Source organism: Ascaphus truei, chromosome 14 (genome assembly GCF_040206685.1).
Source record: "Ascaphus truei isolate aAscTru1 chromosome 14, aAscTru1.hap1, whole genome shotgun sequence".
Lineage (NCBI taxonomy): Eukaryota > Metazoa > Chordata > Amphibia > Anura > Ascaphidae > Ascaphus > Ascaphus truei.
In genome coordinates, this window is record NC_134496.1 from 19,167,351 (window position 1) to 19,181,110 (window position 13,760).

General features: G+C 44.4%; 1 protein-coding gene across 4 annotated transcripts in view; it reads right to left on the minus strand.

Annotated features, from left to right (window-relative positions):
* Window positions 1-562: 562 nt before the first annotated feature.
* Window positions 563-13,760, minus strand: part of LOC142465727 (solute carrier family 22 member 6-B-like) — a 29,171-nt gene continuing 15,973 nt past the window's right edge. Inside the window, exons 10-12 of one of the 4 annotated variants that reach the window (XM_075569972.1) lie at window positions 12,800-12,896; window positions 6,043-6,104; window positions 1,912-2,093 (exon numbers count right to left, since the gene is read on the minus strand). In XM_075569972.1, the coding sequence (XP_075426087.1) occupies window positions 6,064-6,104; window positions 12,800-12,896 (138 nt within the window). In that variant the 3' untranslated portion in view covers window positions 1,912-2,093; window positions 6,043-6,063. Of the gene's footprint in view, window positions 2,094-6,042; window positions 6,129-9,007; window positions 9,088-12,799; window positions 12,897-13,760 lie in introns of those variants that run through there. The other 3 variants (XM_075569971.1, XM_075569970.1, XM_075569973.1) reach the window with 3 other exon arrangements.

The window sequence follows — 13,760 nt, forward strand, 5'->3', positions numbered from 1 at the left end:
CTTTTTGTTTGTTTGCCTTGTTAAAGGAACAGGCTCAATAAAGCCAGGATTTCATTTCACCCTAATCGGTCTCCATTAAATGTACTTCTGCATACATCTCTTAGGCTGAGTCCATGCTGTCGCAGACCGGGCGACAGAAGGAGGGGGCACAAGGGTGATTTCTTGGTGCGACGGGCAGGTCACTTGAGCGGTTTGCCCTATGAGGGCGAACCAGCTCCGTGACGTTTCTGACATGCCCCTAGACACACCCACTGATGGCACATCTAGCATATCCGAAAAATGCACCCGCTTCACGCGGGTGATGTCACGGATGGGCACGCCTCCGCGCGGGCAAACGCTGTATCGAATCAGCCTTACAGTTATATGGGGCAATAGGAGGAGTTATAGGGAGGGGTTATATGAAGTAATAGGAGTTATAGGGATCGGTTAGGCCTCGGACATAGTGTAAGTGTGCGCACACATTTGTGCGGCGTAACTCTCACCTCAAACAGGAGAGATTTCTGTCCTCAAATAAAAAACAAAAAAGGGGCGCAAAAGAGAAATAAAAACAACAAAGACAAAATGAGTATAACATAATACAATTTTATATGTAAAAATGGAACAAAATACACTTACATAAATGGGTGGATCACAATGATCCAATCATCCAAAACTCAACTGAGGGTCAAATCCGGGAACCGGAAACCCCGCGATCGTACAAAGTCCCAGATGATAAAGGGCAAAGTCCAGGTCAAAGAGTAATAGTAAGGTGCCAGATACAGCTTTCAGTTGGCGTTCTCGTGGAGTTTGGATGGCAGCTTCCGCATCCGTCATCACGGGCGTCCCGTCGCTGTGTATGACCTCCCCACAACGTGTTTTGTGTCAGAGCGATATTTCATCAGGGACTTGGTCCTTTGCACCCCATGCTCAAGTTAAATACAAAAGCTAGGTAATGACTTAACCTATGGGGATCTTACCAGATAATTTATTCATAGCCGTCCAATTAGCGTTTACCCAATAGTATCACTGCCCAACAATTAGGCGAAAAAAGATCATAAAACTTTAAAACATTGACAGTACGACATCTATTACCACTAACTTCTGAAAAACGAACCACAAATAATGAAAATACAAAATGACCTGATGATTACAAACATATACAACATAATACCACATTAAACATAAACACGCAACCTATCATATAAATGAATAGCTGACTAAAAAATAAAAAATATATAGATGTAGTATAATACCATCAATACATCATAAAAAAAAGTCTATAAAGACATAAGATAAATAAAAAACTGTGGAAAATCCTTTACCGTTAGCATGGATAATATCCCATTTTTTTTACAATGGGTTATGAATTATAACCCACAGTTATATTTGGACTTAAGAAAGATAAACACTTGTCCTTTAAAAAGATCAATTTCTTAGATGATACATTGAACTACTTGGCGAATAAGTATTTACCTAAATGTTTTATCTTTAGTGAAATATATTCCCACTATCTTTATAAAGCATAAAGCTAAGAAAATCTTGATACAAACTACAGAGACTGTCTTAATACAACAAGTAAATGTCTTGGTGAGACTGAGAATGTCTTAATGCAAAATATACAGAATGTCTTAATACAATAATTGAATATTTTATTATACAGAGGAACTTGATATCTTAATACACAGATAAAACAGGCATCTAACCTCCTATGTATTCTTATATTCCCACTATCTTTAGAAAGCATAAAGCTAAACAAAATCCTGATACAAACTACAGAGAATGTCTTAATACAACAAGTAAATGTCTTGGTGAGACTGAGAATGTTGATGCAAAATATACAGAATGTCTTAATACAATAATAGAATATTTAATTATACAGAGGAACTTGATACCTTAATAGTTAGATAAATCAGGCATCTAACCTCGTATGTATTCTTTTTTTTTTTTTTTGTAACTTAGATTTTATTGCATTTTTTCCAAACAAGTGATACAAAATACGGTGTACATTACATATAATCTTGATGTTAATCTCCGCTATAAACAGTACCGTATGTCCATTCGAGAGATATATTCCGGTTTTTCGGGCCCTACTTAACCGGGTTGTTCTGGGTGGGCTAGTAATAAAGATAGCATAATTCACATAATACCAATAATTCGGATTAATAAAAACAAAAACAAAATCAAACATAAAAAAAAAAAGGAGAACGCATCTGCATCTATCACAGCCAGATTGTGTTTCTCTCAACCCCTGGGATATCCGTCTGCGCCAACCAAGGCGTCCACACTTTGAGATATTTGGTGCCAGTGTCGTTAACTAGACTCGTCAACTTTTCCATCTGACAGATAAACCACATTCGATTTCGAATCTTTGGGATACTTGGAATTTCGGGGCGTTTCCATAGTGCTGCGATCTTGCTCCGCGTGGCTATTGCAAAATGTGCTATTAGTTTATTGTTTGCTTTGGACAGGCCCGTTAATGGTCTATTCAAGAGGAATAGCCATGGGTCTGGCGGAATAGTGAGGTCGAAGATCCTCTGTATCCAATTTCTGTTTTCTTCCCATAGTGGGGAGATCCTCGGGCAAGACCACAGCATATGTAACAGATCGGCCGATCCTCCGCACTGCCTGGGGCATAGTGAGGAGGATCCAGGCACGAACTTGGCTAATTTCATTGGGGTGAGGTACCACCGCATTAAGACCTTATATGCGTTCTCCCTTAGTGTGGTACATATGGAGCTTTTTGCCGTGGCCAGGTATATAGCGTTCCACTCGTCGTCTTCTAATGTCTCTCCCAGGTCTCTTTCCCATTGGGTTCTAAATGACGATGGCTGTTGTCTAGAGCTCGCAGAATCGACTACTTCCTTGTACAGTTGTGATGTGAGTCCCTTTGTGTCAGTCTCAGACAGAGCTTTTCGAATGATGTTAGGGGGGGTATTGGGCAGATTTGTTATAAAATGCTCGGAGCTGGAGGTACCTAAAAAATTCTGAGTGGGGTATATCTTTTTCTTCTCTGACGTGATCAAACGTTTTAATCTTGCTATTGTAACCCTCCAGATCTTTGATCCATATGTAACCTTTTTGTTTCCAAATTGATGCATCTCCCTCTAGTAGGCCAGGAGCGAACTTGGGATTGTTCCAAATTGGGGACATTGAAGAGTTACTCGTTGTGAGGGAGTATTTAGTCTTATTGGCCTCCCAGATAGTCAGCGAGTTGGTCATTGAGGAAAGCGGCATGTCAGCCGATCGTCGTGCTGTTTTAGGTAGCCAAATCAAGTTGCGTAATTTTAAAGGAGCGCAGGCAGCACTCTCTAATTCCACCCACCATTTTAGATGTGGATTGGATTGCCATTGAACAATTTGGCTTAATTGAGCCGCTTTGTAGTATGAAAGCAGGCAGGGTACCGCTAGGCCCCCCGCTAGGACAGATCTTTCATATTTAATTTGTTGACTCTCGGTTTTTTCCCTCCCCAGATAAATTTAGAGATTTCAGACTTAAGTGAGAGCAGAGCCTTCAGTCTGAGTGGCACTGGTAACGTCTGGAAAAGGTATAGGATACAGGGGAGTAGGTTCATTTTGACGCTATGTATCCTACCTATCCAGGATATTCGTATAGAAGACCATTTATGGAGGTCAGCTATCAACGTCCGAATTAGGTTGGGATAATTTGCATTGTAAATGTCTTTGATGTTCTTGGTTATGTGGACTCCTAGATATTTTATATATTTCTGTTGCCAGTGGAAGTTAAAATGTAGTTGTAGTAATTTCTCTACATGTCGAGGGAGATTGATGTTGAGGGCTTCGGATTTAGCTTGATTTATTTTAAATCCCGAAATGGTCGAGAATCTGTCCAATAAATCCAATAGGTTTGGCAAGGAAGTGAGGGGCTTTGAGATAATTAGTAGGATATCATCTGCATACAGGGCCGCTTTATGTGATTGAGAATATGTGTTTAACCCCGAGATATCCGGGTTGCCTCTAATTTGCGCCGCCAGTGGTTCTATACATAGAGCGAACAGGAGAGGGGATAATGGGCATCCCTGTCTCGTGCCACTCTTAATTTGGAAGGGGAGAAATGGAAAGCCCTGATGTATTACCCTGGCGGTGGGTCCTGAGTATAGTGAGAGAATCGCTCTACTCACCTGATCCCCAAAGCCAAATGACGAAAGCGTCTCCTTCAGGTAAGGCCAGTCTATACTATCAAAAGCTTTTTCTGCATCCAGACTTAACATCATACTTTGTGTGTTATTTTTATTAGCCAATTCTACCAGATCAATAAATCGCTGGGTATTGTCCGCTGCCTGTCTGCCTTTAATAAATCCGACCTGATCTGAGTGTATAAGTCTGGGTAGGATTAGACATAATCTATTGGCCAATAGTTTAGCATATAGTTTAATATCGGTATTGATTGGGGATATGGGCCTATAACTTTTGCAGTCCAGCGGATCCTTACCGGGTTTATGGATTACTGATATAGATGCCTGTAACATTTCTCTGGGGATGGGGGCTCCTGCTAATATTGCATTGAACATGCGGAGCAACCTAGGGGCTAGTACTTTGGCAAATTTCTTATAGTATAGCCCCGAGAAGCCATCTGGCCCTGGGGCTTTTGAGGGTTTGAGTTCTTTAATGGCTTGTGACACCTCCTCTGTAGAGAAATCAGCGCCCATGGCCTCTCTCTCTGCCTCTGTCAATCTCCCTAGCTTCGAGCTGGCTAAGAAATCTCTCAGCTTCTCGCTCGTTTTAGCATTATGTGCCACTTTCTCTCCATTGTATAATGTTTCATAAAACGTACTAAATTCTTCTACTATTTTCTTAGTGTTGGCCGTGGGGGTGCCTGATTTTAAGCGTATAGCTTGGATATTAAACTTCACTTGTCTGTCCCTTAACGCTTGAGCGAGCAAAGTATCCGGCCTGTTTGCTTTTTCGTAAAATTTCCTCTTGGACCAACTCAGCGAGTTATCCGCCCTGGAGGTCAACAACATGTTCAATTCAATTTTGGTATCCTTCAATTCCTGTAAGATTTGAGGGTCTGGGTTACTCTTGTGGTGTGATGTAAGGGAGTGTAATCTCGATTGAAGCTTCATAATTTTAGAGTCCCTTTCCCGTTTTCTCCTAGCTGCGGTGCTAATTAGTATGCCCCTCAGTGTCGCTTTGTGAGCCTCCCATAATACAAGCTGGGAATCTACAGAGCCTGTGTTTGTGTGAAAGAATCGAACTATTTCTTCCTTTATCGTCTCACAGATCTCAGGGATTTTTAGGATTGATTAGTTGAGCTTCCAGTTCGCTCCTGGTCTGCCTGTTCGGATGTGCTCGCACCTCAGCTCTATCGGTGCATGGTCAGACCATGAAATATCATGGATCCCAGCTCGGGAGACCAGAGGGACTAGTTGCCTAGAGACGAAAAAGTAATCGATTCTGCTGTAGGAGCCATGGGGGTGGGAATAGAACGTGTAGTCCCTATCAGTCGGGTGTAGTTCTCTCCATATGTCAGTCAGTTGGTTGTCCTTGAGGCCCTTGCGTAACGAGGTCCCTGCTTTTTTATGTACCGTGCCCATATTCCCTGATCTGTCTAAGTTTGGTTGCATGACCATGTTGATATCCCCTGCGAGTACTACACCGCCCTTCGCTAAGGCGCGTAGGGTCCGAAAAAAGTCGTCAAAGAAGGCTGCGTCCTGCTCGCAGGGGGCATAGATTGTGGCTAGTGTGATGCATTGCTCCCGTATCGTGCCCACTAGAATAACAAAGCGTCCCTCTGCGTCTCTTTTAATGGTTTGGGCTACAAATGGGATTTTATTATGGAACAAGATGGCCACCCCACGTTTTTTAACTGGTGCGGAGGAAAGGTAGAACTGGGCATAGTCTTTGTCTAAAAATGTGGGTGCATTGGTCTTGCTAAAATGAGTCTCCTGTAACATCAGGATATCTGCGTGTTTTCTTTTGTAGTCAGTGAAGGCTATTTTTCTCTTTGTTGGGCTATTAAAGCCCTTAACGTTATGTGATAGAAGGGTTAACGCCATCACTTAGTATGTGAGAGGTGTAGCAAGCTAACATTTGATGACTCACCCAGGCCACCTTGTCTCTTGTTCAACTGGCAAACGTTTTTGATGTTGCCATCTCGCAGAGTTCTGGTGTCCCATCCAGGTCAGCACCTTCCCCGTCCGGGTGGGGAAAGGATTGGGAGGGGTAGGGAGGGAGAAGGAGACAGTACGAGGGAAAACACATTAGGGGTAAAACAAAATTCAAAATATAAATTAACCAACTTTGTAATAATAAAAAAAAAAATGAAAACCAGAGCTCCTCTCAGGGTCTCCCGAGTGGGACTGTGACGCCCAAAGGGCAGGTCGTCATGTCTGACGTTCCAAATCGGCCGGCTTTCCCTTCCCGGGAATGACCCCCCTGGGACTTGTTTAGGGTCCTGATTCGTCAGGAACCTATATGAGGAACACATGTACGACGCCGTGGGTGAATCCCACCGGCGCAAAACTGGTATTTAACTTAACCTTAAACTTCAGAGCGATTTTAAGCTTCATAACGATTTACAGCAGTACTTAAGTTATGAGTGCGTATCCATATATCTATACATCTACACATATATATACATATATATACATATACACATGTATACATACATACACCTATATACCCAGCGTTTGAATGAACCCAGTTATTTAATCCTATATTTAACATATTTAAAATATTAACCCTATATAACATATGAAACATATAGAACATATACAACATATGCAACATGCATTCTATACCATATAACGTATATTGCCTCGTTAAAACTTTATTGAAGAGGGCTCAACGTCAAATGGTAAACGGAGTCTTTGGAGCTTGAATTATGACGTGTCCATGCAGCCATGTAACTGCATGCGCCCGCATTCAGAAGCATATCTGCATGTATGCTTCCTGAACCCCCAAGGTACCATGTACACAACTCACCTATATACCACAGAACATGCACACTTACATACCCATACACCCAGCACGCAGGGCACATCCAGCACATAGCACGCATAACTTACATACACATAACCCAGCCAGACATCCAGCATCTAGCACCCACAACTTGCAGACTGGTATACACATATCTCAGTTAGACTGTGGCTTATGTATTATATAACCATGCACATTTACCCATGCATGCCTCCTTCTCTATACTAGCTGATACAGCGCTTTGTGGTTGCCATGTGTAAATGTGGGAGATGTGGGGGGATGTGGGCCCTATATATCCTTCTGTTCTCCTCACCCTTCTGTCCTCCGCCTCCTCATCCCCCCCTTCCGTTCTCAACCTCCTCTCCCCCCCTTCCGTTCTCATCCTCCTCTCTCCCTCACCCTTCCGTTCTCATCCTCCTCTCCCCCCCACCCTTCCGTTCTCATCCTTCTCTCCCCCCACCCTTCCGTTCTCATCCTCCTCTCCCCCCCACCCTTCCGTTCTCATCCTCCTCTCCCCCCACCCTTCCGTTCTCATCCTCCTCTCCCCCCACCCTTCCGTTCTCATCCTCCTCTCCCCCCCACCCTTCCGTTCTCATCCTCCTCTCCCCCCCACCCTTCCGTTCTCATTCTCCTCTCCCCCCCACCCTTCCATTCTCATCCTCCACTCCCCTCCCTGTCTTCATCTTTCTCTCCCCCCACCCTTCCGATCTCATCTTCCTGTCTCCGCTTCCTCTCTCCCCACTCTCCCTCCCTCCACACCCCTGGCCTTTACGCTGCTGCGGACCCCTCTGCCTCCCGAACCGAGTCTCCCCGTTTTGCGTGCAGTGTCACGTGGGGCCGCGCCGTACTCTCGCAAGAGAGCGGCCCCTGGCTCGTCGCCCGGCAGTGACGTCAGCGGCAAAGCCCGCGAAAGCCAGGGCTGCTCCCGCCGAGCATGGGGGAAGATAGAGGCAATATGGCTGCCCTCCAAAAGTCAGCGTCGGACCCGCTTGAGACCAGGAGGGCAGTCGCAGGGTCTGGAGGGTAGCTGGGTCGCCGGAGGACGCGTTCTGGATGCCTCCTTCCGGGTGCAGTCATGCAGGTATCTGGATGGGGCGAGAACTCAGTTGTGGGCCGCCGCGAATCCTGTTGCTCCTGCCGCCGATCGAGCCCCCACTTTGCTCCACGTGGGCAAGGGTACGTCGGCGTCTCCTGCTTCTGCTCGTGGGGATGCCTGCAAGACCTCCGCCGCTCCCCCTGCTCCCAGCTTGCCGAGGAATCCCTCGCCGTCCTCCAGACGCCTCAAGGTATGTGCCACCCCATTCCGCAGCACCATCAGTGCACATGGGAATAGCCACCGGTATCTAATCTGCTGGTCCCTCAGGATCTTTGTAATGGGGGCTAGGGCTCTTCTTTTGGCCAGGGTGGCAGGGGACAGGTCTTGGAACACCTGGAATCTCACTTGATCAAACTCCATATGTTTAGTGTCCCATGAGATCCTGCAGACCTCCTCTTTTGTGCGGTAATGGTGGAACCTGATAACAATGTCTCTTGGGGGATCCCGTGGGTCGGTGACAGTCTCAGGGACCCCCCTTAGACGGATATTACTTCTTCTGTCTCTGTTTTCAGAGTCCTCAATCTTTTCCTCTAGGAATCTGACCTGGTCCCCCAGCTTAGTCACTTGTTTCTGGGTTTGTGCCAGTGCAGTGACGGTCTCATCAGACTTAGCCTCTAGGGAATTTGTCCGCTCACCTATGGCATAAATATCTTTCCTGAGAGCCCAAAGTTCTGTTTTAAAAAATTGCTTCATTTCAGCGCAGAAGGCTTTCATATCCTTGCGCCTCATTACCTCCATGTCATCCGATGCAGCACTTGCATTTTCTCCCTCAGGGTCTGTCATGGTGGGTTGTGCAGGAGATTCAGGCCTGTCTCTCTGTGCTGCCTCTCCTTTTTTGAAATAAGTGGAGGCTGTCTGGGTTTTTCTTCGAACTGTTTTGTTAGATGCCATCCTGGTATGTTTAGAGATTCTTTACTGCTGGTTGTGTTGTTGTTGTCGCGATTTTGCTGTAGTTATTGATATAACTAGTGCCGGTGGGAATGGAGCTCAGGTACTAAGCAGCCATTCACCTCCCCATCGTCACGTGACCTCCGTATGTATTCTTATATATGAGACCTATAGGAAACAAACCCCTAAAGAGAACACTGGAATGAACAACCTTGGTCTTGATAGTTAATATATCACTTTAGAAAGGGAACCAATTCAATGAATTCATTAAGACCCCCGGGTGCTTTACTTCCGAGGGTATAAATCCAAAATTGTTCCCTTTTGAGTAGGAGATTCTCTCGATCGCCTCTCCTGGGATCTCTTGAACAACTTCTATCCCTCTGAAGTGTAATCCATGTACATTACCCTTATGGTGAGTTAAGAAGTGGTGTGCCAGGTTGTGAATCTTTTTGCCTTTTTCCAAATTGGATTGGGCATTTTTGATTCCATTAACGTGTTCACACATCCTAACTTTTAGTGGTATACTCGTTTTCCTTACATATAAAAGATTGCAAGGACAGTCAATAATGTATACTACAAATGTAGTGAGACAATTTATAAACTGTCCAATCTCATACATTATACCAGTCTTGACAATACTTATGTTTTTATCTTGTTTAATGTGCTTACACATTACACATCTACTGTACTACATGTATAATTCCCCACAGGTCTCAATAGAAATGTACCATTAGTTGGTTTCTTAGTCAAATCCTTTTTCAAAGCACTCGTGGCCAAGCGATTTTTTATATTTTTGGCCTTCCTGAATGCTATCTTTGGATTTGATGTAATTATATCCCGTAACTTGGGGTCCATCTGAAGGATACCCCAATGTTTTGTTATGGATTTTTCTTATCCTATTCTCTTGCTTGCAAAACCCCATAATGAATATAGGTGTATCACTGAACTTATTCTCTTTTGCATGGGTTCTGCTATTCTTGGGAATTGGCAGTTGCTCACTAGGGTGATTTTTGCTTCTTATAATAGACTTATTTACAAGTTGTTTATCGTAACCCTTGTCAATAAATCTCTTAGCCAAGCTTTCTGTTTGTGTGTCAAAATCTGTTATCTGAGAACAGTTTCTCCAGACCCGCAACATCTGACCATATGGAATATTATCCAGCCAAAGGCCTGAGTGATTACTCCTACGATCTAATTAAGAGTTAACCATATGAAAAAAGGTTTTCGTGATGATGTTATTATTCTCGATAGTCAGGTTTAGATCCAGAAAATTAATCTCCTTCCTGTTGTTTTCGCCCTTTAGTGTAAGATTCCTATCATTACCATTTTAGGTAGTGAATGAAACTACCAAGATCTTCTAATGTCCCTGCCAAAATAATCAGGATATCATCAATATATCTTCGGTAATATTTAAGATGTTTACTAAATTCATTGTCATTCCAAATGAAAGCCAGTTCCCATTTCCCCATGAACAACCTCGCGTAATTGGGGAACAAACATGTCCCCATGGCCGTCCCAGTGGTCTGGAGATATAAGTGTCCCTCAAACAAAAAATAATTGTGGTGAAGTATAAAGTTGATACTATCTAAAATAAATTGTTGTTGGGAAAGTGATAAAGAATTGTCTACATGCAAAAAGTGTGTAATAGCTTGTACTTCTTGTGAGTGATGTATACAAGTATAAAGTGACGTGACATCTAAAGTGACCCAAATGAAGTGCTCCTCCCATGTGATATCCTTTAAATAATTGAGTACATCTGTGCTGTCCCACAGAAATGATGGAAGTGAAGCAGTGAGAGGTGGAAGAAAATATCAACATAATGTGATAAATTAGAAGTGATAGAATCTATCCCAGACACAATGGGACGGCCAGGGGGATCCTGAAGTGTCTTTTGTATCTTGGGGATATGATATAAAATGGGAACACTTGGGAATGCCTCAAAGAGATACTCAAACTCTTTTTCTGATAGGATACCCGATGTTTGAGGTTGGACAAGAAAATCTTTGAGAATAACTTGATATTTTAAAGTGGGGTCTTCTAGTAATCGTTCATAAGAGACACCATCCTCAAGGAGACGAAAAGCCTCTTTGAGGTAATCTTCCAGATTTTGCAGGACCATGCCCCTGCCTTTGTCAGCTTGGTGTAAAATCAGATCACTATTGTGATTAAGTTCTTTCAGGGCCCGTCTTTCTTGATGGCTAAGATTGTCCTGAACTCTGCAATACCGTTTATCCTTACACATAGTTTTGAACTATTTTTCCACTAGCTTTCCAAAGAGTTCCACATAGGAGCACTTGGATTCATGTGGAAAGAAAACGCCCTTAGGTTTTAGTGGAGTATGTTAAACACTTTTGGCATAATCACTATCTATATATAAGTTCAGAGGGTCTTGAAGGGTTTCCTCTTCCTTATTATAGGGAGTGTTTCCCCCTCAGTCCTATTATTTTGAATGTCAATTATCCTGCTCTTATCCTCAACTAATTCTAGCATGTTTAAGAACTAGCTGATATACCCGGCGTTGCCCAGGCTTCCCCCACTTCTCTCCTGACTCCCTCCCCCCCCTCTCTCCTGACTCCCCCCCTCTCTCTCCTGACTCCCCCCCCCTCTCTCCTGACTCCCTCCCCTCTCTCCTGACTCCCTCCCCTCTCTCCTGACTCCTCCCCCTCTCTCCTGACTCCCCCCCCTCTCTCCTGACTCCCCCCCTCTCTCCTGACTCCCACCCCCCTCTCTCCTGACTCCCCCCCCTCTCTCCTGACTGAATACCACCCCCCGCCTGTCCGCTGTGCGCCGCCATTTTACCCACTCTGGCGCCATTTTCCTGATCACCTCAGCACACAAAAAGGCGGGGGAAAAAAATCCCCCATCTCCTAGTGAAGCAGTTTCAACCGGAGCCAATGATTAAATGGTGAGAGGAGGCTATGTGCCAGTGCGAACGTGCAGAGCTGGCTTTGGAGTGAGAGGAACAAAGGGAGAGGGAGAGAGAGAGGTGAGCGGTATAGGCGAGGGAGACACCAGGGAGCGGTATAGAAGGGTGCGGGGGGGGGGGAAGGGGGTCCTTCCGGAAGCTGCCTGCCCACTGCCTGTCCCCCCGCTGGGGAGGGAGGGAAGTGAGTGCCGAGGAGGGAGGGAAGTAAGCGCCGGGGAGGGAGGGAAGTAAGCGCCGGGGAGGGAGAGAAGTGAGCGCCGGGGAGGGAGAGAAGTGAGCGCCGGGGAGGGAGAGAAGTGAGTGCTGGGGAGGGAGAGAAGTGAGTGTTGGCGGCTGGGGCAGGTGGGCCACACCGCGCTTCCCCTCCGTCCAGGAGCCGGTGCAGGGCGGCGCACGTGAGGATGAGTGTGATGGGGGGGGGGGGAGAGGACTGTGTGTGTGTGTGGCCGAGGGGGAAGAGAGTGGCAGTTGGGTGACGTCAGAGCCACCAATCTGATTGGCCAGAGGCTGAGGACCAATCAGATTCACCGCAGCTAGCACTAACCTTTCGATTTTATATATTAAGATATTGTTTCATCTATCTTGTTGTCATCCATACCTGTCTCCTCTATGGGAATCTCCCTAATGGTTAATGATGGTGTATATGTATCTCCCATAACTTGAATAGACTGTTCTAGCCCTTCCGATGGTTTTTGTGAAATGCCGTTTGAGTGTGATCTTATGCAAGTATTTCTGGGGATCAATATACAAATTAAATTCATTAGGTTGACTGACTGGAGAGAAGGTAAGTCCCTTTGTTAGGACACTAAACTGTGATGAGGATAATTGATGTCTTGACAAATTGTAAATGCCCAAATTTTTTAGCGGTTCGACTGTGAATCACCCTATAGGTCCCTTGTTTTGCCCTCCTCTCAACCATGGAATTGGATCTGGAGACCGTGGAAACTGTGGTTTCTTTTTTGGGATTGTACCTGCGAGTTGGTGAAAAGCCTTCTCTTGTCCAGATTGAGTGGAAGGGACTGGGGGAGTAGAGGGTTCAAGATAACTTTCCGAATATTTACTTATAACCTGAAAGGAATTAGATAGAAAAGGAATGTTATTGTCTCTCACACTCACCAATTTTTTTAGGCTGTTGTACATTTTCTACCTCACACCTTGTGACATGTGGAGATTTCTTTTCATATTTTTCCTTTTTACTATTATCAGGTCTACTGTTATGATCTTTTTGGAAGTAAACCTTTTTTGAACTTCGTTCATGTTTCAGTGTGTGGCTTTTCCCGTTATGTTTAGGGGGTTGATCTCTTTCACCCCTTCTTATCTCTTTTGGCATTTGATGTTTACCTCTTGAGTTATAATTTTGCTTTTCCATTCTTTGAGGGGCAGTTTCAGTTGGATGTTCTACACTTTCTTTTTGTCATGTCCAATTGTACTGCTTGTTACCCTCATAGTCAGTTTTATCTCTAAGCTATTTCTTCTGTTTCAACTTTGACAATTTGACTGATCTCATACCCTTCTAATTTTTCTTTAAGTGCTTGTTCGAAGGTAATGAGTGTTTCTTCTGACATTTCCCTTATAATCTGCTCCTTTAGCTCTTCAATTTGTGCCTTTAGCTTACGCTGTGTAATATTGCGTTCATCTATCAGCAATTGTATGATCAAAAAGGAGCAGTTGTCCATGATGGTGTGCTACTTATTAATAAACTCCTCATTTTCTAAACCATAACTGGACATTTTCAAGAGCCTTAGCCCCCTTGGAATCCTTTTGGCTTTACATGCTTGTTCTAAACTGATTTTGTCCCAACAAAACCTTGTTTCAGTAAACATTAGTTTCTCCAAATTCTGACATAGATGCTCAATATCCAGATTTGGTGGTGGTGGGACAAGTTCAGTATTATCCCCCAAATAGGTGTCTGCTAGGTCTCTTCTGGTGGTG